General features: G+C 34.8%; 1 protein-coding gene across 1 annotated transcript in view; it reads right to left on the bottom strand.

Moving 5' to 3' along the window:
- The window catches only part of FMN2 (formin 2), a 166,245-nt gene that overhangs the window by 112,408 nt on the left and 27,865 nt on the right, over positions 1–25,972 (bottom strand). The window contains exons 3-4 of the mRNA XM_074896831.1: positions 19,659–19,806; positions 13,574–13,629 (exon numbers count right to left, since the gene is read on the bottom strand). Coding sequence (XP_074752932.1) covers positions 13,574–13,629; positions 19,659–19,806 — 204 coding nt within the window. The remainder of the gene's footprint in view (positions 1–13,573; positions 13,630–19,658; positions 19,807–25,972) is intronic.

The raw sequence follows: 25,972 nt of genomic DNA, 5'->3' as shown, positions 1-25,972 counted from the left end.
AGAAAGATGTAATCTTTGAATCCTGAAATTCTACCTGAACTGTAGGAAGAACTTAGAACTCACTGTTTTACAAGAGAATTTACCCTGCAGATCATGAAATTTCTTTCACAAGAGGGTTTTGGGTTTTTTTTTTAATTAATTAAAAAGAGGCAATTGAGATGATTAAGCAATTCAGACAAGAAACAGAAATGTATTGATGAAGTAAAGATACTTTTTACCCCATACCCAAAGAAACAATGTCCTTGAGACATTTCAAACAATCTGGTGATTTGCTATTGGCATTGTTAGCTAACAATCACTAATATATCCAGGTTTTAGAAGAAACAGTATATTATGAACAAGACTTTGCTGTGAACACAGAGATATTCACCCAGAGGAAATTGTATACTTTATTTCGTTTAAGAAACTAACCAAACCAAAACAAAGTTCCAGTATTTACATGCTTCAGTAATTATTTTAAATATATTTTTTCATTTTGACTTTTAAGATGCCCTCAGACTAGGCTAATTAGATTTCTGCCTTTTCCCTAGCAAGAAGTTTAAAGTCTTCCTCTAGATCAGAAAGGGCTGTATCAAACAAACATAAGCAACAGCACATTTCCACCATCCTCAACAAGGAAGGAAATCTTATATAAGACCAATAAGAAATAAAAATTAGGCAGTTATCTTAGAAGAATAAGCAAGGGAAGACTTAATTTTTCATACAGGTAAAAGGTGGTCAAAAGCTGTTGACAAGAACCAGAAGACCCAGATAAAAACCCCACACATAATGAAAAGATGATTAATTTTTAATCCAAAGGGCAATTCCACAGCAGAAACCTACGGGGTTTAAAAGAGATATGAGGGAACTCTGTCTTGCCTAGAGTTCTTACCCAGGACCCGGGTGCTGTGGAACAGTCTTCTTTCTGTAAAGAAAGAAAGAAAGAAAGGTGGAAGCTTAAGCCTTGCTTTATCCAGGTGACTGGAGTGTGAAAGATGTGAGCAGGAAAAATAATTCTGGAAGTGTATGGCTATAGAATGATGCCAAGCATTTCTCAGATAAGTTGTACATGTTCCATATGCCATGAGTTGGATGGTCAAACTGGTCTGCTAGCCTGATTGTATGTGTGTTGCACTGATAGGTTGATGTGCATACAGTATCCAACTGATCTGGGAACACTGGCTTTATTGGGTAAAGGGTGTACGCTTGGATCTGCACATGAACCAAAAGCATGTACATTACATCCAACTCATTCCAATCTTGTCATGTTTTCCACATGTGCACATCAGGTTTCCTGCATAAAGTTGATCTACATAGACAGATCATGCCTAGGATCTTCAAACATGTAAAAGCTCAGATTGCAGCTACCTCCTCTACTGAATCTGACATCCCAGTTTCTCAGATGAGTGACTGAAATCTACAGACCCTTCTATAACTAAATTCCCAGGCAGAAAAGCCCACAAACATCTGTAAAAGTTAGCTCTAGTCTACATTTACATATATATACACACAGGTGTGTGCATGTCTGTATTACATATTTATCTATATCTATCTCAACTTGTATTCACTTATATACTTTATGAACAGCCATAATGTGTCTTTTTCTTCTTAAAATAAGCAGAATGGCAGTTCTTGATGGTAATTCTGGAATAGTTGAAAAATAAAGACATACTACAGTTTAGTTTTAGAAGCTAATGTCTTATACCATTACAAGCCAACAAGTTGCATCAGCAGTTTGATCATTTTCAGCAATCTATCACTTAGTGTCATGAAATTTCCTCTCTGGGTAGAATTCATATTTAGATTATTATATTTCTTGTTTATTTTCTAAAACCTTAACCTTTTAATTTCTCTACATCAGAATTCATGAATTGGATTCTATGTTGCCACCTGATTGCAACACACACAGGGAATAGAAGCGTACAGTTTAACAGGATTAAGATGGCAAAATAAGAACCCTCAGGTCTTCCAATAAGTCAACACCTGGTGGTACTAGCAGCACCCAGTTACATGGAAGCATGCTCTTTCCAGCTGCTAATAAATGCCTCTTTTCTATGTGAAGTGAAAAATTTTTGAATGTACATGCTCACTGAACGGAACAAAGTAGTGCCACAGCAAGAATTTAATTCAGTCAGAGAAATGGGATCTCTATTCAGGTTTCTCTCCCTAAAGTTGTCTCATTTTCAAAGCTACTTTTTGTAAATGCAGATGAATCTTAAGAAAAGGGGAGACAACATTTTAACAGGCATTTTTACTGCTACAGCTATTGTCACATGAGGAGTACTGATGGACACTTGATTTGCATTCAAACAAAATGACATCCATCTCATTAATTCTCACATTTTACTTAATCCTCAACGCCCATTGCAACATTTTAGTTCTACAGCAGTAGAAGTTGAGCCAAAAGCTGCCAAACTTGAAAACAGAACCAGGGAGAACTGTTGAAGGAGTAGAATTAGTACTGGGTACCAGTTTCTTCCTGGGACTACGAGATCGAACCTTTTTTGAGAAGCTTTTATTATACTTAAGGTACATGCATAGAGACAAAGGATACATATTTTCACAATAGTTCATGTTTCTTCCTATAACCACAAGGAAACATGATGCACAGCTCCCCAAGATAGCACTGAAGAAGCAAGCCCTGAAATAGAAACGGTGTAGTGCACTGGCTTGCTTGAAGTGATAAACTTTATTTGGTGCATGTGAGCTAATCTCCCACTCAGTGACGTACTGCAACAGATGGATTGCACCAGCCTGCACTATGCTGGCATTTGGACTATTTTGCTCTTCCTAAGCTAAAGAAATAGGACGTCTAATCAACCACAAGGTTTGACATAACCTATCATGGGTGACAAAAAAACCCCAAACACATTGCATGCAGAAATCAGAAATTATTGCAATTCACGTAGTTCAAATAAACAAAAAGACGACCAACAGGGAACATGGAACTTTGAAGAAAGATACATGCATTATAAATGCCAGCTTGTAAAGCTAGAAGTCAGAAAATAGTTTTGTTCGGATTCAGTTTATTGAAGCTTCTACTCCTGAACAGTTTGAATTCCTTATCCATGGGCTAAGTGCATTTCAGAGGTTAAGATCCCAGTTCTTTACAGTTCTTATTTAAGTAAATAATAAAAACCAAAAAAACAAAAGCCAGCTGAGATACATCAAAGACTGAAAGAATTTTCTCTCTAAGCTGTAAGACTCTTAACTGAGCTGAAATATAACCTTAAGTTCTCCCTAAGTTCTGCTACAATTGGAGCCTCAAAAGAATTTTTGTAGACTACAGACAAAGCAAGATAAAATAAAATTTCACAGAACCACTGACCACCCCAGGAGCTACACAGCAGTCAAATATAAATATTGTTGTCTTACATAACATTACTTTTAGCAATTTTACAAACATTTTTCAGCCTGATTGCCCAGAAAGTTTTAGATCCTCTTTATTAAAAAACACCAACCAACAACCCAACAAAACCTTCCCTCAAGTCTTTACAGTTTCTCTCCTAGCATATATGAAATATCATTATTAGAGAATCATACAGCAGTAAACAGTATAAGTTTCAAAAAAGGCTTACCCCTCCACAAAGCTTTTTTAGCCCAGAAATTAGCTTAACTCTTCTGTCACTCACCCGGTGTAAAATAAGTACATAAATGAGAATGGGCATAGAAAGAAAAGGAGGGGGGGGGGGGGGGGGGGGGGGAAGGTTTGAGTCTATTAATTTTAATATAAGCTTATTTTGTTTACTTCTGCTGTCTTGTTAGGCATTCTGCTGTTGATCACAGAGACTGCTGGAGTAGAATTAATTGTATTCAGGTCTTTCAGCAGATAAAGAGATAACTAAAACTTAACCACCTATGCCAGAAACACAACAGCCAAATTTACCTGAAGAGTCACAGATTTCCTTTAAAGTTGGGATAAAAACTGTTCTGGATTTCTTTTCTGCTCAATGTTTAGTCTGTTTATTGAAATGACTATCATGTGATGTATCAGTTCCTTTCTTCTATCGCCTGTGTTTGTTCTGAAGTATTTTAACTATGAGTCTAAAACTTTTGGGTAGTTTTCCTGTGTATCCAGGCCAAGGCAGCCATCCATCTCATTCTGCTAAAATTAAAATCTGGCATACCTTGGACGTTGCTACATTGGCATACTAGAGAAAGGAGTTGAACTTTTTCATACCAGCCATCTTCTTGATTTTCAATTCCATTTGAGATTGACCAGCAGCCTGGAAAGTAGTTACCATGTAAACTAATACCTCATTCTATTATTATTTCTTTATATACAAAAACTATACTAGTTTTTATGCTAGAAATAACAGTAAGGATATAATTGCCCAAAATGTGAACATTTATAATCTCCAATATCGGAGATCAAAAAAGCTAATAACATTCCCCTGTGAACTTTGCCACATCCTGATAAGAAACTGTCCAGATTATGATACTTCTACACAGTACTTGGCCCTTTTATCCAAGAGTTCAGCCAGACCACAAAATGGGAGGTTTGCATGTTGCTTTTTCAGGCTTCCAGCAGGGAATAAGCAGCAAAAAATATCCACATTGAGAATAAATCTTTGTAGAAAGGGATGAGTAGTCTTCACTACCCTGAAATATGAGCCTACTACTCACAACAGAAAAAGTTTGGAGAAATGGAATCAGAGTCTTCACAAATATATCCACAAACATGCTGAAGGCAGTGTACTGGCGGTCAATCAGCTTCTCTAACTCTTTGAAAGTGTGAAAGCTATAATAAAAGCAAAACTATATAATTTTGGGTGAGAACACATTAAATAAAATCAATCACAATCAAATCATCAGAGATCAGCTTTCAGCTTTGAGAGGCTAAGTAAAAGTTTTGGAATCATATACATTAGAAAAAAACCCACTTGTCTCTTCAGGAAAAGTTGAATATTGAAAACAATGAAAGCAATTAACATGCAGGAATATGCTAGTTAATTTTTATCAGTAGTTTGGGCTTATTCTTTAAAGAACAAAGAAAAATGTGTGTTTAAAAATAAAAATGAAAAGAAAGTGACCTTACTGGTTTTACTTATACCAACATAATGATAACTATTTTTTGATAAGACCATAAATAGAAGTTTAACTGGTTAGTCTGTTTTATATCCAAAGAATAGAAATTCTTCTCAGCTTTACTTTTAAGTTCTAATTCAGGTATGACAATACACCATGGTAATGGTTTTTTTGTTTGTTTGTTTTGTTTGTTTTTAAATAATTTTGGATATTTCTAAGGTAAAGAAACATTCATTTTTCTTAAGAAAAACATTTCTCTTCTACACAGTGTCCTGTAGAAATTCTCAGGATCTACACCACTGTAAAGTAACACCTGATTCTGAGAGAAATAAAGGAAGAATTTAATCTTTAGAACATGTCTCACTGTTCACTGGATGAGGTCTCTCAAATAGGTTAAGCCAACTTGACAAATGAGATCAGTCTGTTGTGCTAGGAATGTCACAAGAATATATTGCTTGGAGATACATTTTATGAAATGAGCATCTGTATGTGTATATACACATCTGCACACACATGCACACAAACATACACACACACTTTTTCATGCTGCTCTCTTGTATGATTTCTTTATCTGTTCTCTTCAATTTCTGTGCAGTTCCTTTTTAAAAAGTTTGGAAGGTAGGTAAATGATACAGTACATAAAATATTATATGTAATCCAAATATAGTATGATACAAAAACCTATTTATTTTTACTTCTCTCCAAAAGGTGAGAGGAATTTCATATGGAAAAAAATCAAAATTCCAATTTAAAGCATATTTTCTGAGAAGGGGAGTTTACAGATTTTAATCTGAAATAGGATTTCTGTTTTAAAGAGAATTTAATAAAGTAAGTTGTATTTTAACAATTAATAAATACAGCTCTGCTCTATATTTTTCTTTGAGCAGGAATGCATAGATGGAATGAATACTATCTCAATTTACCTGTTTTCATGAGTAAAAAGAGGAATCAGAGGAGAAAAAACAATTCAAAATTACATTTTCAGTAAGTGCATGCCTATCATGCATTTCTATTCACTGTTCCCTCAGTGTAGTGACAGTGCTCTGCTAGTATTTTGTAAGAAGTTTGCTGTAAAGGCAAGGGAAGAAACATACTAGTGCTCAGAAACACAGACACACAACCAGAAGAGGTAGTTCCTCCTATCCAAGCCCTATCCCATACAATAGTTCATCTCTTGAGAAAGAAGTAGGAAATCTCTCACATTATAGCCAAGTATTTTAAGTACCACCAAGTAATTCTGGTTAGAATAACTAAATTTTTCAGTTTTGCTCTATTTTGCTTTCTCATCAGTGAGAGAAGAAAAGGATGTCTGCAAATCCTAAATTCACTTACATTGGATAGAATTTGCAAGCACACTGTTCAGACATCATTGCTTGAACCTTAAGGCCAGTACTGCTTTTCAAAGAAGTTGTACCTACAATGACAAAAATGTCTGTCTGGCACTAAGTATAAAGCATAGTCCAAATGGAAAATGCATAATGCCCATTATGATTACGAGATGAAACATTTATATTATGCTCTGACATATTTTTATAAACTTCTGTGATGTGGAAGTTGTGCAACTAAATAAATTACTTGACCGACAGTTTCTTGAGAATTTTGATCAATGCCTGTAAGTACTCAGTATTTGAATTAGGAGTAACACACAGGAAAGAAATGTGCTTTTAGAGCACGCATTTTAATCTCCTTAAGGTGTTACCAAAACAATGCATCAAAGATGCAAGACTTGCCATTTTACCACTGACTACACAAAGCAGGAAGTACATATTAGCACTACCACATACGCATCCTCAGAGATGAGCAAAATCCCGAGGAAAAACAACCAAACATCTAAACTAGCCTTGTTTGGAGGGTGCTGGTGGGGAAGGGATTGGACAGCATGACCTCCTAACGTCTGTTCAGCCCTAAATTATGCTATGATTTTTATGTTATTTCAGAGCTATAATTGACATATAATGCCATATATCAAAGTAGAAAAACAGAATAAAGAGCCTTTCTAATTGAAGCGAGCATATAAGCAAAACTTCATCTTGATACCAACATCAAGAACACAGATTAGAACAAAACAGACTTTAGTCTCACCATAGCCAGGAAGAAGAGTGCAAAAATGTGCTATTGCCATTCCACTGAAAATTACACCAATGTATTGTTCCTTTTAAAGAAGCAAACACTGCCTTCAAGCAAAACAACGGAAGCCAATCCAAGTAATTTTGAAATCTGAATATAATACAAAATACTAACATTTGTTCTGAAAATTAACTGCTTTTATTTTCTACCACACAGGCTTGACATACTACTTTATTTTTATTTAAATATGGAGTCTATAATTTATATGTTATGTATGTCAATTAATTGATAAAAATTATGTCCAATGCACTTTTAGTTGTGGTGTTTTGTGTTTTTTTAATCCCTCCCTCATCAGAACTTGAAAACATGAAAAGATTCATCAGAACATGAAAAGATTCATGATTATGGTTGAAGAAATGAATTTCATATCCTACCGAAAATTGACCTCTATTTAAATTATAGTAATTCAGCAGTAAAACTTTAAAATTATTACTATACAGTCACCCAGAAGTCTTGTAGACCAAATAAAGTGTGTTCCCTTCACCAGTTTAGAAAAACCCAACAGTTTAACAGTAATAGAACAGAGCTTTCTAAACATTCACTGCTTCAGGGGGTTTGTTCCAATTACTGAACCTTGATCAGAATAAACACAGTAAGTGTCCGTATCTTTTACAGGCTAACCCATTAACTACCAGAAAGCTACCACTTTCTGTCTTAAAAAAAACCTCCAAATAAATTAATATTCTTACTGTAGGATATCTGCAGGACCTTCCGGGAATGATTTACAAGTGCCTTACACAGTCCATTCAAAAATACTTAACTGCCATCTAGTGGCTGAGTAGGCCGACTTCCTTATGATGTCTTCAGGCTCTCTAAAGACTTTTTCCCTCACTTCTAATATTTCTACTTGCGTTCTCATCCTTCCTTCAGGGCCTAAGATATCCCAACATTATCAAAAGACAGTGTTTTAATCACAAAGTTCAGCTACCAGTCATATAGAAGAACAGACTGGAACAGACAATCTCTGTTGAAATTATATTGAGGTCTCAACCCAAAGTGTAAAAAAGAAATATGAATATTGCAGCATGTTTAAACTGAAAAGTTCTAATAATAAGAATCAAAGACAGATATCCATCAATAAAATTGGAAACTTCCGTGTAAAAACTATATTTCATTAAAATGAAAAGACAGAGTATACCTGATTTGCACTTAACATGTCCTGTAGTGGTTCAACAAATGTTAGACTCCCCTCTACTGCCTGAGCAAAATGCTCTGTATTTCAGCAGTTCCTGTGACCTGAGTAGCATATTCTTCTGCTAGATTTCTATCATCTCTTGTTTCACATAAACTTCATTTCTTTTTTGTGCATTTTTGGTAAAGCATGATTTCTTCTCCAGGCTAACAAGAAAACACTATCTGCCTACATATGCTTCCTGATATTCACCCGCTTTAAGCTATCCCAATTCTAACATTACACAATGGACCTACAATTATAAAATAAGTTCCTGCACACCACATATTGCAAGCCTGGCTTTACTTTTTTGCAAGATAAGAATAAAACATATTTATACATCTGAATTTTTTTAGCTTTTTGTTTTCTGAGATTTGAGTATGCTGGCATGATGTTGCAGGAAGTTTACATTGATACGGTTCTCCCTAAATATATCCAACTCTATTTGTCAGGACAGAGATCATCAGATTGCTATGGTATTTACTTTGAAATGCATTTGAAAAATGCAATAGGTACAGACTTCACTATCATTCAATTCATATGGAAAACTTCCAAAAATTTTGCTTCTTTCATACTCCTTTCTTTCCTCAGTGAGAACCCAAACGTGTACCTTTTTTCCCCCCGCTGAAATCTAAGACTTCAGCAATCATACTTCCATGGGAAAATAATTGTTTTAGAACTGTTCATTGCCTCCCCAAGTCTTCTCCTCCCCCTTACAAAAAGTGACCTGGCAAGTAGTGAAGGGAAGGAAGAAGAGTAAAACATTCTCAGGATCACTATGTCCTTCTGAATGAATGTCTCAAGAAAGAGCATGTAAAATGAAACAGTGTAAAAAGAGCCACAGTCACAGAATGGTTTGGGAGCTCATAAAGGAAGTGTTCCCAGTTTTCCTCCAATTTCTGTTAAACACAATTGTTAACCAGTCTCATCTAAAGCTTGCCTCTACCCTGATGAAAGCCGTGTCATACCAAAATAAAATAGGTTTTTAAAAAAATCTTCCTTTTTTTAGTCTTTTTGTATGTGTAGTAGAATAATTTTATGATTTCAGGCACATCTTACATTTACCTTCCTTGCCTGACCTTCACTTGTAAAAAATAAAAAAATCACCTTTCTGAAATTTCATTTAAGAGCGAGTTTTGAGCAGTGTGCACATTTCTGAAACAAAGTCTAGCTGTGACATTTTCTAATAATGAAAAGTAAATCCCAATCCGATCAATCTTTCATATTTTCTAAATAGACTGATTATGTATTTATCTTAAAGGATTTCACAACCTTTTTTCTTGTATTACTAAGTGTCAAAATTGGAACATTTGATATGTCACTAAGTTATTTTGCTAAGAAGTTATAATAATTTGTAGTTAATGACTAGAGTAAGAGAAAAGGTCCCCGCTGAAAGGCTGAAAGAGGGGTTACCAGCAAAGTGTGGTAATTGGGAATACTCTAAGGAAACACTCCAAGAGTTGGACTTACAATGTTTCAAAGCAAAAAGTATATTCAACATGGAAGAACATGTCCTGTAATTTAAGGTTTTTAAGGCTAACACTGTTTGCCTATGATATTGTTGGAAAGTACACCAGCAGATCATACAGTAGAAATCTGTCTTCAGTACCTGAGAACTGCCAAAGTTTTTTCTGGTTGTTACTACCAGTTAAAGTACATGGTGTTCCAGGAATGCATATAATTTTGGTTGAGAATTTATATGTCGGTTTAAATGGAGTGAACCAAACCAAAGAGAACAACTGAGCTGGAAACATTACAGGCATAAGAATTACTTGATAGCAAGATTTTCAGCTGTAAATATTGTTTAAATACTGCACATAAACCATGTCATAACCAAACTGCTAGAAACTGGAACAGTCTAGCAAGACTTCATCTCCCAGGACAGGATTACAGAGCTCAAACATTGTCAATGGCATGAAGAATTCATTACAGCTGGATGCTGACCTTTAAATAAACGTAATGAGTGCTTTCTTCTTAAATTTGTGTGATACCCAGGAGTAGACATTCATCACAAATGATCAAAAGAAGAAGAAATTTAAACTATTTTGATAATAAAGCGTATAAGAGAGTAAGGAATTTAGGGGACTTCCAAACAAGTTTAGATTTTTGGTTCTGTGGTGTCCCACTGCTAACCAAAGCCTAGTTTTCATGTACTCATTTTACAATTAGAAGATGCTTGCCATTTTTTTTTTTTTTCCTTTGTGCTAAAACTGTTTTTACGTACCATGCAAATAAAATCAAGCAAATCTGAAAATTGAGTTAAAATATAGGGAAAATTGCAAGGGTGCCACAAAAGGTCAGGGGTGCAAAAAAAGAAAATAAATTGGCTCCTGCAGAAAAGTACAGCTGTCAAACCTAGGTTTGAAGCTGGTGTTTCTAAATTAGGACAGTAGATTTTTTGCTTCTTCCCTTACTAAAGGAGTTAGGCCTAACTAAGCTTTGTGTATACTTGGAAGATGAAACAGACATTGTTGCTCGTCTTTAGCATTTCAGAACCATGAGTTGAAATGGCTGCCAATTTTCCTTATTTTTCTTCTGCTTAGCAATTCCTGCCCTAAAAGCAAGAACAGTCCCTGACACTCATTTGTTTACTTGTAATTTTTAAAAATTAGCTATTTTGGACACAAAATAGCAATCTTTAAAACTTTAGGAAATTATGCTGCAAAATGTGAAGGTTATGTAACATTGAAAAGATAAGGAAATGGGGAGGATGTAAAAAAGCCCCTTCCAGCGGCAAGAAAGTGTACAATCCAGGCTCTGTGTGTGTGTTACTTGTGTTTTTAATTTAGAATAATTCTGAATCTTTTAGTTAACTGTTTATCTTAAGTGAGATAAATTACCAGCAGCATGTTATATTTGTGTTTGTTTCTGTTTCTGTGTCAATGTGGACCACCTCCAATTATTTTAATAGCACGTGGAAAATGTCTTTTCCTGGAGAAGGGAGAGGGAAGAAGCCTGTAAGTAGACTTAGTTGATCAGTTTCAAATTTTACACTAGGGCTCTCTTCTTTTGTCATGTATCAAAAGAAAAGAGAAAAATCACCTACTTGGCTAACTGCAGCCAGTGCTTGCTTTCTTCAGAAGAAAAAAAACTATGGGCAAACTAGAGAAAGAAGGAAAGAGTCTGCATCTCTAACAGAAACATTTCATCGTATTTCATCACTTTAAAAAAGTATAAACAACACCGAGAATGATCTGACTGCAGTAAAAGATATGTCTACAAACATGATGAAAAGAATTACTGTGATTATTCTACCTGCTAAATGTTTCAATAGATTGATATAGATAGATATTGATAGATAGGTAGAATACATTCAACTTTTTGGGAGTGTACAAAAATAATTTGAACACATGAAAACATTTTGTCTCCTAGAGTTCCTCAAATTAAGTAACCTCCACTCTGATTTTTGAAATAAACCTGAATGATGATGATAATAATATAGCAAAAACTTGAGATGATCTTCACAAGTGAGGTTATCATTCATTCAAAACAGTTATTTCTGCTCCTGTCAATGAATAATAGTACAGAATGAAGAAGTTCACATTACTGTTATAAGAGATCAACACTGAGCAAGATGGGTAGGGATCTCTAACAACACTAGCAAACGCAATTCAGTAACTGGACAACATAATACGATAGTTTTAAGAATAACAAAAAAACCCCAGCCTGAAGTAAATTTTATTTGTTCAAGCAATTAAACAGTGCTCAGTGCTGTTGGTTAAGCTTCATTGTCATAGGAAAAAAAAAAAAATTAAGTGCCTAAGCATTCATGAACTTACTTCCATTAATTACATTTCCAGTAAAAAAGGTCTTTAACATAAATTGTTTCTTGAAATTAATTAAAATCCTAGAGACAGATTAAATATGCTCCTTACGTGCAGTACCTTTCTGAAATTATCAGGAAAAGTTAATTTTACCAAGAAACACTAGAAAGCATTGCTACTGAAATGTGGGCGACTGAAATATAAAAATGGCATGGGACAAATATATTTTAGTTTAAACTTAAAATATCTCAATGTAGAATATTTTTGTGATATTTTAATTAATGGGCTCTAGTTTTTAAATGTTCTTCATTATGGAGGTAGAATAATTTTGGTAACCGACTAGAACTCCTTTAATATTGTTTGGCAAGATGAAAGTCATAAAGGTATAAGTATATACGTATACCTACTCTCCCCACCCATGCTCATAAAATACTTGATTGAATCTGGATTAAATTTGCAAGTCTAATGATCGGTAGCACTCATTTCCCTGGGCATTCCTTACTTTCTTACTGAAAAGCAATCACTAATCAATTTCACAAATACTGCTTAATACAGTGATGCTTGAACCATCCAGTCATTAACAAAAAACCAAAACCCTCAAACCAAAACCCACAAACCTCAAATTCCACCAAAAAGGGCAAAAAGAAAGACAAAGGTGTGGGGCAAAAAGAAAACCAGAAAGGGGGGGTGGGTGGGGGGGGGGTGGTGTGCAAAATGAAAAGAGATAGCAAGAGATTTTAGCCACTTCGTTTTCCAAACCAAGATTTAAGGAAACCAGAACTTTGGTGCCTTCTTCATGACCTTCTGAAAATTGAACAGTCTTATTCACTAGTAAGACAAATCTAGTACCTGTGATCAGAGAGCTTTCACAGAAAATAAACTAGTCTTCTGAGGAAAATAAATCGAATTTCCTCAACTCTATCAAACTGCACCACATATAATAAATAATATAACATGAATGGTGACATGGATTCTTTTTTTTTTTTTTTTTTTTAAATAAAGACAGTGTTTAAGTTGAACAAGTCCAACCCACAGTAAGTCTTCACTGCCCCAGTGTTATTTTATCTTCTTCTGAAGTCCAGCATGGCACCCTCTATCTGTTCACCTTCTACTACTACTATAAGCTTCAGTGGAGAAACAGAAAACATCTCTGCCACTATTATTTGTGTGAATTTTGCAGACTAGCCAATATAACCAGATCTTCTGTTACTATTGCCTAGTAATGCCATCAGATCTCTAGAACCAAGTGCTAACTTATTTCTGGGTGAAATGAACAATAACAATTTACAATAAACTCCTTAGGCAGACAGGAACCTTCAATCTCAGTGCCTAGATACTCTACAGAGCATGTAAAAAATATTTTTAAATCAAAATTTAGACTCAAAACCACACTTCTGAATGTTATTCAGAAAAGAAAACTATTGCAAAAATGTCTGAAGTACTGCTTTTTTGATCTTCTTACAAAGTTATAGATAAAACACTTCTGCTAAAATCTTACCTGTACCTGCTGAACATCTTCTATGCATTGTTTCTCTGTTTCTGGGACAGTAGATTTCAACTCTGAATTTGAAAAGAAGATACAGATTTTAAAATTTCTATATAAAAAAAATCATTCATCTTTTGAAATACACATTAAGAATTTAATGAAAAAAGGGTAAAGTTAAAAAGTAAACAATGTTAACTGTTCCACTTTACAAATTCTCCGTCTAAAATTAACAGGTTATATGCATAAAGTCAGCCTGATGTCAATTTGCAGTGTATTATGACTCAACATCAAATGCTATTATCTTAAACTTGAAAGAAGCCCACTATTTATTGTCAGATTTCTAAGAAAAAAATAATTACTTGTGGCTCTATTATATGCACTCCACACAGAGTCAAGGGAAGGTTCTCATGACGGTGTTTCCCATCCAATCTCAGTAAGAAGTATCTATGTTCTTAAGGTCCACAGATTGTGTCTCTTCACAAAAGGCCAAAAGAACCAGTGAGCAGAATGACAACTGTTGACAGCTATGTTGTCTTTTTCATATCCTCCACTGGCCTTCCTCTGCTCTACCACCAAAATTTGAAATCTCCGTGATGAGATAGTGATACAGATCTAGGCTCACATTTCGAAAGCATGCTTGAATACAATTGGCCTTACTACTGCAAATACATTTTGAGAAATCTCAATTTGATCCTAGATTTATTATTCACTGTCAACCTCTCAGCCTTGCAAAGGAATGGTTTGGGACAGCAGATTTATTGAGAGTGTACAGTCAGAGCTTCCCCAAACTGGGGATATTCAAACAGAGGAAATAAAACTAATTTTTCACCTTTGTACTGAGTTCCACACCCTCTCTTTTGGGCAAAGAACCAGCATTAATTTGATTTTTGGAATTTTGACCATGTTATTTACAGTGAAAAATTAAGCAGCAGTACTTCATGATAGTTATAGTTTCTTCAATTATTTTCTGCTTTGGAATAACTAATGAGAATCCTAATACATACCTAAGCACTCCTTCACTTAATTACTGTCTTTAAATAGAGAAAAAAATTATCTGTCCCAGAATGATGGTTTTAAACGAAACTACAGACCTCCAGCTATCACTGTGACAATGAAAAATGAAATAGCAGTGGGACTACAAATATTTATCTGCATATTTTACCTGGAAAAAGAGCATCAAAACATAAGACACCCACCCAGCTAGATTCCTTTTCTTATTTTAAAACCTGGAAAACAATTATTCCATCTGAAAACATTATTCTTTGTGATCTCTGTTTTCATAAAAAACATTTAAATTTAAGCCAAAAGAAATTATATGAAAAACTTGATTGTGTTAATGTTTATTTCTGAGAGACACATGTACTGTACATTCCTGCATTGTTTCAACAGTGCTGCATTTTGATTGGCTGCTGGATAAAATAAACAACAGATTTTGTGCTGGAAATGACACAAGCGTGTAAAAACCCAAAACACATTCAGGACCCTCAAGTCTTACATTAAGTCATTGCAGACAATAACAAAGACTTCATTTTAATTTATTTATGGAAGAGAGAGAGTCTTGTAGTTAAAGCACAGATCTTGAAATAAAAGGTCTGGTTTCCATTCTGACCTTTCTAGAGATGACTTCTCTGACCTTAAAGAACTCATCTTTACCTCAGTTTCCTTACCTGATAGGAGATAGCTAGAAAAAAAGAGAGGAAAAAAAAAAAAACCCAACCCATCACCTAAACCATGCAAAGATCTCTTATCAGCTTAATAGCTATTGATGATGATGCCTCTTTAACTGGTCATAGCTTAATTTTGTACACAGGACAAGAATAGAAATATTTTTCTTATACCTGCCCAGAGAACATGTGCATCTCACATCCTTCTTATATCTTTTAAGGGTACCACTATACAGCAGGCAAATCTGTTGACCATTTGCAGGGAGAGCGAAGTAGTTGTGGTCTAGAACCTCTGGATTCATAATTCCTAGACATTTGGCCTCCTCACAGCTTTCTGACAATCCCAGCTGTTGGGAGGTGAGACATACAAGAGGGAAGTTTCATTGCCAGTGGCAGTTACACTGCAACACTACTCCTTGAAAAGTAACAGTCCTCAAATTTTTTTTTTTACTTTTTTGTTTACTAAACCAGCATTTCAAGTCTTATCTGACATAACTGTTACCAGTCATAGAAAGCTGGATGAGGATAGGCTGTCATTAACAGAAAATAACTCATCGTCTCTCACTGTGACAAACTTTAGTATGGATAAATCATGCATTGTGGCTGACTTTCAGGTAAATGCATTTACTGAAAAAAATTCAGGATGCTACTAATGAATTAGACACTCCTCATTGCAGCCAAAAGAACCCCACCAAAATGAGTGAATTATTATTTTCTGGTAAAAGCTATTAATGCCTCTTCCAAAGGAAGAGAAGAGTATTAACATTTTTAAACTAAGGAATTGTGAGAGATTTGTTTTAGAAATTATCTGGAAGAAAACATTATTGGATAACCCTACCTCAATTGATTTGCAAAACCAGGAAAACTTCACTAGTATTCAAGCAATATTGGTCTCCCTAGGGTCTGTTTACATGATTTTAGACCTCTGCATGGTTGGGAGAAACTTTAAGATGAATTGATCCTTGACCACACCAGGTTTTTTTCTTTGCTAATGTTCTAGCGCTAGACAAGACATGTACACACACAATTTAGCAATTAATTTTTCCTGTTATGTAAATTGGAACAAACAATTACTCAAAAATTCTTAAATAAAATAGGAACAGGCTGGTCCTACATATTTGTCAATATTTAACAATTTGACAGAATTGTCTAGCTTATTTTTACTTCGTACAGGTTTTGTTCTAAAAAGGGTTCTAAGCACAAGAAGAGTTCAGGGCGATACAAGCAGTTAATTTTAAGGTTAGTTTGCCAAAATTCACCAAATTCAATATACTTGCAGCAGACTAACAGGGTTTTACCTTTATCAAGCAAAACTGAAAAACCAAAACCAAACCCCACCATCACAATAGGGAAAAAAAAAAAAAAAGGAAAGAAAAAAGTGTCATACAACAAATTAAACCTCCCCTTTAATGCAAAATACCCCCCCCCCTTTTTTTTTTTTTTTTTTTTTTTCATAAAACAAAGCAAATAAATGTCAGGACAAACCTAGCTTTGTTAGAGAGATTAACTTCAATTTCAGGGTGTAAACCCACACAGAGATTTAGTGTGTTGGGACTGTTTCATTTTTCAGGAGAAGTTGTATAATCTTTGAATCTCTGCCCAAGTGGTTAGGACAGTCACACAGGAAACAGGATGACTGGGTTCTATTACCTGAATACTTGCCTCTTCCTATATGTTAAGTGGAATAGCGTCATCAGTAAAGCATTAAAATAATTTCAAATACCTTGTTGTGTTTAGATTCAGGCATTGCGCTGGGCTGTGAGAATGGTAGAGTGAAATACTATGAGAAGTGACAGAAACAATTTTGGGTATTCAGATGGAAAATTAGTGGCACATACATTGATTTTATTGGTGATATTGACTTATTTTGTCCAAAAATTTTTCTGAATCCAGAACTGAAAAATGTTTTTGACATAAGTATCTGCTGACTTGAACCCAAATTCGTATTAGGTATTTCCAAACCTCAGCTTTTTACTAAATAGCCAACCTAAAAAAAACCCCAAATCCCAAATCTCAAAACAAACTAAAAAATATCCCAACCAATCTGACCATAAAAAACAGAAAAAGGCCTGACCACTAATAGCCCTTTCCTCACACCCAACAATGTTCCACATGGCATGGTGCCCACAGCAAAGCTATTTAATACATACTATATTAAACAGATGAGTAACTACTTTGTTAATTTAGGAACAGATTACCTAAGATCTTGCAGAATTTCCTCTTGCTTTACTTAAAAACTTAAAGGCCTAGTACTGTCCTCATGCTAATATGTATAATTAACATAAAGAGTCTACATATAAAAATATCCTACTACATTCCTCTCTGGATTAATAATTTTGACTAAAATGGATGATTTTGTTTATAAACTATTGTCTCTAATGTTAATATTCTGTTTAATCTATACAGCAGTTATTATATACAATGCAAAATGCAGCTACTCTAAACACAGTAATTTAAACCCTTTAAAAAATGCTTACCCCCTCCACCTTTCAAAAAGATGCACATACATAAAATAATTTAGTTACAAATCTCGGGAAAGGTGTTCATCCTTCAGGCTTCACATGAAACACCACTTACCTGCAGGTTCTTTCACATGGCAAGCATGCAAACAATCAAACAAAAATTATTTATCTACCTGAATTTTATTCAGAACAGTTATAATTATTCCCTTTCCCTCGTTGCCCTACACTGCAAAGTCACACACACACAAAAAATAAAAATTTCAATAATATTTTTGTCAGCACCTCAATTAAATTTTGAGAACTATTTATGTTCCATTTAGAAATAGTCAATAACAGACAATTTTCCATTTTACTTCTAATTGTATTTTCTTAATATTATTGCAGGTTTTTCAGAGGGCAGTGGCTGAGATAAGGAACAGCAAGTACTGTACACATTATATCCATGTAATAGGTATAATATTAAATAGAACAACGTAAGATGGAAACAAACAATATATACAAGGAATACATTTTAAAAATATTAGTATTATCCACCTAGTATAAATACTTTTCCAAATTAGTAAAAATAGTGAAAAACTTTACTTTACAGAATATTTCATATAATCAATGTTCTTGTAGATTTTAGAGCAAAAAAACTTTTTAGCTTACACCAGCCTCTGCCACACTAAAACTTTAACATAAAACAAGCTGAGAAACACAGCCTGTCCTCTCAGAGTACATGGCAATGAATTCTACTACCACATATGACAGCACTTTCATTGAATACAGCATGAAATAGTAGACCATTAATCAAAAACTGGACTTAGCCCAATAATCCAGTACTGCAGCCTTCCACACTCTCAATTGCATCAGTGAGATGGATTCAGAAATGTTTCCCCGACCTCTAATAGAGCTGCTTTGGTAAAAGCCACAGAACAAACAGAATAATATAACAGTATTGCATTTTCATTGGCATCACTTATTTTGCTTGTGAACACTGGAATAAGTGATACCAGCAAAAGTGAAGTGTTGCCATGATAAATGATGTCCATGCAAGGAATAATTTGCTCATGTTCCAGAGAACGTGGTAGAGGAGTCCCAAAGAGAAGCAAATCTGAAACTAACTCCACCCAAAGCCTACAATACAAAGAAATCTGTTGAAATAACGACTTAATCCTTCAAATCTGAGCTATGAAAAAAAAAAAAAAAAAAAAAGGAGTGGTAGGAAATGGAAAATTTGAGAATACCCAGTGTCTCTCCATGGAGGTCATGGGGATGAATGCAGCCTAAAAGTGTTGAGAGCCATTGAACACTAACTAATGCAAAGCTAAGCCTCCAAGAAACTGTGGTATTTGCCCATCAACACTACTAACAGAAAACAGGTTTAAAATTCTCATCTAAATTTCTTTGTCAGCTACAAGAGGCTTTGTTTTGTTTTGTTTTAATTCTCAGCTTAAACAAAGCTTTTAATGAGTATGCAGAAGATTACAGAAATTTGACTGGTAACCTCACACATTTTAAGATAAACTGACTTTGTAAACAAGATCTCAATTTATTTTTGAGATACACTTTTCCTACCTCTCTGTCATCAGGGGACTGCTGAATCCACAAAGGAATACCTTACACCACTCTAAAAACTTTCAGTATACCATCACTGGACTTTTGAAGTTTTCCATATTTTTAAGAAGAGAAAAATACCCATATTTCACGGTTCTGAAGGTATGTAAACTGGAAAAAAACAAAGGTCATAACACCTGGTAAAATCCATTAGTCAGAAGATGCCAGGTGCATATCTTGGTTGTTAACAAAAAGCATGCATCTTTGCTGAATATTTTTTATTAGATTCATACTAGCTAACATTCTTTCTGATGCTAATCCAAGATCTTCAAAACCAGGTATTTGTTAGAAGTTAAGATATTAAGTTTATATCTTGGATTCTAAAAGACATCAGCTCCTCCCATGATATACATATATCTTGCCTGTGTCCAAGAACTATACCTTTGTCGGTAATTGTGAGTCTTTGTTCTTCATCTGGAGGTTTGGGTGGGGGCCACACAGATGGAATTCTCCTTGGAAAGCTTCCTTCAATGTAATCTGATGAATGTGTGGGTTGGCTAACTGCAGCCCAAGTATAAAGCTGGTCTTGCTGTGGTTATTAAAAAAAAAAAAAAAAAGATGAGAAGTTCATATAGAAGACAAGCTCAAAACATCAAAGTTTTTGTTTCCAACATAAATAGCTCAATATCCACCCCTACATCAAGGTAGACTTGTTTTTATGCTCTTCATCTCCTGACAAAGATTTAACATAAATCCATATTAAAAGAATTTAATGTTTTGGGTTTGGAATTAACACTGTTAACAATAGAAAATCTAATCTTTTTAGTTATCTACACCACGATAGTTATCTACACCACCAATATGCTAGAATACAGTTCAGAACTTTTTTCAGCATGAGAAACTCTTTGCCAGTTCTCTCCTTAGAGAGGTAATAGGTTCTGTCCATGACTACTTCTTCACATATGACTAGTTTATAGGTTACAGAAAAGTGTTTCAGTCCACGCTCTATGTAATCTTTTTACACCAAACGTACAAGCAAGGAAAAGAAGCAGGATTATTTCTGCATAAATTGATATATTTATTCTTTGCAAAGCTGTTTTTGTTAATTACCTCTCTGTATTCATAGAAAGGCAGCTAAAAAGGTATGTTTGCTTTTAGAATAAAGTTTTAAAAAACCCAACCGTCAGCTAAAAGTATTCTCATTCCTCTAGGCTCAAACCAGATTATATCCTTATTACTCAATAGCTTTGAGTTTGATTCACTTATTAAAATAGGAGACATTCACACTGCCTGATGTTAACTAGGACATTCAAGCCAACAGAAAGATTTTAGATTATCAAAATTCAAGTTACTCTTATGACTCCCAGTATGCATCAACATGCACACATTGTGATTAAATCTTTATAATACTGTAAACTCTATAGAGATCAATCATAGCAACTGCATGAGTATCCTAGTAAGCGATCTGGAAATATAAAAACTTTGTAGTGCAAAATTGGAAAAAAGTAGTCAAGAAAAAGCAAGAAAATACAGTCATATCACACAGTAATATCTTCTTACCAAGATCATGTTCATTACACCTCATTCACGTTATTGCCCAAGTAAAACACTGGTTATATATATTTGTCCTACTGCAAGTTTTGTTTTTAGAATAAAACTTTTTTTTCTTTTTATAATTTACACAGATAGTAAACATTGAAGAGACAGGCATGGGGAGGAACAAAATAATTTAACACTTTTTTGGGGATAATCATTATTCCATGTGACTAAGCTTCTACTTGCCTAAAAATAAGTTGTCACAAGAGTGATAATATTTTATTGAGAGCAGCTTAGAACAGAAAAATGCTGGTTATAAAATAAGAAGTTTTGCTTTACACAGGGTGCCTCAGTCAGGGTCAAAGGAAGCTCATTAGACCTTTCCAGCATGAAAAGCATGGCAAAAATCCAGTCACATATGCAGACCTTAGATAAAGGTAAAAATAAATGGATAAAAAGCTTAATACAAAATCACATCAGTTCTTTACATAGTCCTGAACTCTATGTTCCTTGAAAAGCCTGCAGTTTTTCCATTACTATGTTACTGCATTTGAAGATCCAAACAGACTTGATTAATGCACTTCTTTCAGTAACTTAGTACTTTCCCTTTCTCTAATTCCAGCTTTTTAGAGGATATGCATTTTTGAGTTTCTGCCTAAATTCCAGTTCTGCGGGACTAAAAGGGAGAGGAACAATCATACCTGTACATACTGTGTAAAGAAAAGGAAATGGTGCTGCATTTTGCTATTTGTCTTGTTTCTACACCATCTAAATCTCAAGAACACAGGGAAAAATAGAACTCAAAAGAGTCATCAATGAAAATGAGAACAATTTTTTTTCCAACTTTACTACCTTACACAGTCCAGGGAACACAAGGAAGAACAAGCTCTATAGAGGGTTAGCTGATCCACTTTCAACAGGATTACAGGTAGGGTTATAGGGCAATAAAACAGAAGATGACAGGCTGTAGATAATATTAACATAGCACGAATGAGGAAGACAGACAGTCAAACTGTTACTGGACATGATATTTCACCATGCCAGTTCCTGAAAGATATATTACAATCATTTAATAACAAATTTTCGGAGTGTGATAAGTCTACATGAATTTAGATTATTAAAAAAATCACGGTATGTCTCAATTATTGTACAGATGGGATACATTATGGGGGTAATAAAATATGAAGTACCTATGTTCTTGCTGATAGAATTTACAGCATATAAACTGTGGACAATTAAAAATTAAGACATCACAGAACTCCATACTTGACTTCTAAACCAGCATGGGAGCTTTGTTTGTGAGTATAAATGACAATATTTTTTTGTTTACGTTGGCTTTTGTTTTGAGATTTTTTTCATTCACTATTCAACATAGAGCAGGATGATGGAACAGACTCATTATCTATTAGAAATTCACAGAGATAAATGTAAACTACCTCGAAAAGACTTGCACTACAATTAAAATGTATCCACCTTCAATATATAAACAAGGGATTTACAGCTACATTCACATTACTTGCAAATTTATAAACATAATTCAAAGTCTATACACTTAAAAGGGAAAAGATTAAGCCCATCTCCACTTCTGTGCCTTTCAAAAGAGATTAATCATTTGACTGTTCTAATTCCTGCTCACTGAAGATACTGTCCAAAATCTAATCCTTTTTACCTTTTGTCTTTAGCTCCTTGTTAAATACACTAACCCATCATATTTCTCTTTTTCTAAATCTATTAATGCCATAAATCTGCATGATTATTAGAACATTCTGAGGACAGATATATGCAGCCAATTCTATGATGTTGAAGTACTATTCAAGCAAGAGAAACATAATAATCAAAATTTAAAAATCCAGATATGCTTTTATCATTAGAAATTGTAATACAAGCATCCAGAAGCCTGGATTTCCACATCTAACTTTTACTCCTTCAATCTTTTCATTTCAGAGGCAATTTTTACTAGATATCATTGTAAGTACAGCTAGTGAATACTCTTACCGTGATCAAGCTTTGAATACATCTGGAATTTCCACTTCATTTTTCTCAGATTCCACTATTTAGTGTTTAAAGTACTTCTTTTAGGAAAAAAATAAAATAAAATCTATCCTTCTAATGAATAATCCCAGTCTTATTTATTTGGACTCATTTCTGGTCTGACATTGACATCGAAAGCTTAAAGCTGTCTGATCCAGTGCACTAAACATGACATTAAGAAGAGTTCTCATTCCCACACATCCTTACACAGCACTTTCCACTGGTTCTTAAAACTGCAGAGCATTCGCACATGGGCGAGGCAAACTGCCTGCAGGATCTGATGGTACCTAATCAATAGACATTTTACCACTTATAGATGCTAGCATTTAGAATGGAGTCACAGAGTCAGGTCTGTAGTTTAACTCACTGTTCTCCCAGACAGCTCTCAGTAGGCACAAAGGATGACTTTTTGTAATAAATTTTCATTCTCAGGTACCACAGTGTTACATTCCAGGTACATAATATATTAAATATTAATTGTGTTCCTTCACTTCTTGAGCTAAAGATACGGTTTTCTGCTAATCTTTAAAGATGGAAGCCAGTGCTGTGAGCTACTCAAAGTAAGGGCCTCTAGCAAATGACTCATAGAAAGAGGCTGGTGGATCCAAAACTAGGGCCATAAGCTAGACCCACAGTAAACATCTGAACGGATTCTGATGAACCCTGATCTTTCAGAAAAGGGGTCACATGTTTCACACAGAGACACCAGGTTTGTTCCCCAGACCAAAGACTGAATTAGAGATCAGTATATTCCCTGACTATAGCAATATAATGTACAACCTTGAATCTATGCTTTTGGCAGCTGTACTGCTCCTGAAGATATGCAAGTAATACAACCTTCTGTTCAATGCCACTTCAGTTTTTAATCAACTGTTTATCTGCTTCCAGTTCAAAGGACAAAGCCATTGTGAGAAATGCTTAAAAGAGGTACAAGAGGTGGAGCTGAAATGACAGTAAATATATACACATCTGTCCAAACTGGTTGCAAAGGCATAAATTAGCAATGTGAGAATCAAGGAGAAAAAAAATTCTGACCAGAAGTGTTCAGCAGTACAGAAGCACACTGCTATCAGGAGTAGTCTCTGCTCTTCAGATCAGCACAGCAGTAGTTGGGGGAAGTGCATTAGCAGTACCTCTAAACTTCCTTACACTAGAGTGAATTGGTACTAACTTCACTGATGGCTCCAGTATTAAGCCATGATGGAATCAGGCCCTATCTTTCAGGGAAATTATTTTCAAATAGTAAGCTTGAACAATTTTTCACTAGAACCCCAAACATTCAAAGTTATCTTGAAGAGTGGTGTACAAAAGGGTTGCATGTCCACAGACAGGTATAAATGGGACAGGAATAAACACAGAGTGGTAGTTACAAGAAGATTCCTACTCATCGGATCAGTCTGGATGTGGACAGCTTTCCAGTGAGAACAGCTGGAGGAGTGGGGAGAGGAAAAATTATAAAGGCATTTAAGGTAGAATTTGATAAACTCATAGAGAAATTGTATTTTCTGGTACTTGGGATAAGCAGGGGCCAGACACTATAATTTAGAAGGTGTTTTCCAGGCTAAGAGCTCTAAAGAGCTTTTTCTACATTTGTATATAACTGTTTGTCATTTAGACTGTTTCAAGTGCATGGAAGGAATTTTCTTTTTCCATTCACGGAGTTTAATCTTTCTAATATACCAAGTATACAATCTCTAAAATGAATGAAAGCAAATTGCATGTTCCCACTGCATATAAACAGTTAATTGGACAAGCAAGGTTTTAGTTCAAGAAATTAGAGCCGAACTACCTCAAAATGCTCTTATCAGCAGGAGACTGCTTTATTTTAAGCAGCTTTTAAAATGAATAAATCAATACTATCAAGAATGGGGAAAGTGGTTTACTTTTTGAGGAGAAGTTCAGTAACAAAACTGTCTGACCACTGACAGAACCAGAACAGTGATTAAACATGGTTCTCTTGTTTTGACTGTACTAGTGAGCACAGATGCCTTCCAAAGTTGAAAACCAGCAAGTCAGTCATAACACTGTAATATATGGCTGAAGTAGCACTTTATCCTCATGAACTAAATTTGATGCATGAAATTTTACTTTAGTGATTTTTTTTTTTTTTCAGAAAACTGTTGTGCCTCAACAATTAATTTTAAAACATTGCAAATGTCAAAAAACATGAAACATTTCTTTCCCATGAAATGACCCCAACATGCTCAACAAAAGAGAACAAACTTACTTGATCCCATCAAACTTTGCTCAGGATTCGACATCATAACCTGGGGATATGAGAGGCCAACAGAGCCAACAGCCCTGTGGTGAGGGCCTCATGGAGGAAGGAAATCAGGAGAATAAATTTCAGATTTCCGCATCTATTCTCATTCTGTGCCAGAGCTATTGTCTTGGTCTTCCTATTCCCCAATAACTTCTACATTTAACATAGGTGGCTGAACTAGTGAATTTACAACAAATTTTCCTTGGAAGAGAGAACAGTGGCTAGCCTTCTATGAACAGAAGAGCCTCTTTACCCATCCAACCTGAACTCTCACTTGGAAGACCACATCCCAAGACCACCAGGTTATGAGCTGTTACTTAGACCACTATCTTTCTCTGACTTGTCTCTCCAAGTCTGTTCTCTCTCCAAAAATTCTACGCTGAGGCAAGAAACTTCTTCATCAAGAGTTGTTTTCAGTTACACTGACACAGTTCTGCAGTAAGTTTAGATTCTGACACATCTGAATTTTCCAAATAAATCTGTTTCATTAGAAAATTCCTTTAACATCTATTCCATTCAAAAAGGTGATTGTTACTACTGCAAAAAACTTCCTCTTCAAAACACAGGCATGCAACATACACAAATTCAACTTTCACTGTATTCTCAATTCCAGGCTAGAAAAAACACATTGTGTTATGACTATCATTCTTAAGAAAGTGAACTAATATACAGAAGGTCATAAAATATAAAGAACTTTTGAGGTGACATGGTGACAGCCACCTTCACTCTGTGTACTATGATTTTGAAAATTTTAAACAGGTAGTGTAAACTTAACATCCAGTGTGTGCCTCTTGAAGCAGTTCTTCAGAACAGCAAGTAGGTAAGCAATATTCTCTGCAAAAAGCAGCATGAAAACTTACCAACATCCTACATATACCCCAGCTGAAAACACATACAGTAGCATCACCACAAGTAAGTGGAAAGG

This window comes from Athene noctua, chromosome 1 (assembly GCF_965140245.1).
Source record: "Athene noctua chromosome 1, bAthNoc1.hap1.1, whole genome shotgun sequence".
NCBI lineage: Eukaryota > Metazoa > Chordata > Aves > Strigiformes > Strigidae > Athene > Athene noctua.
This window is presented reverse-complemented; position numbering and strand designations above follow the sequence as displayed.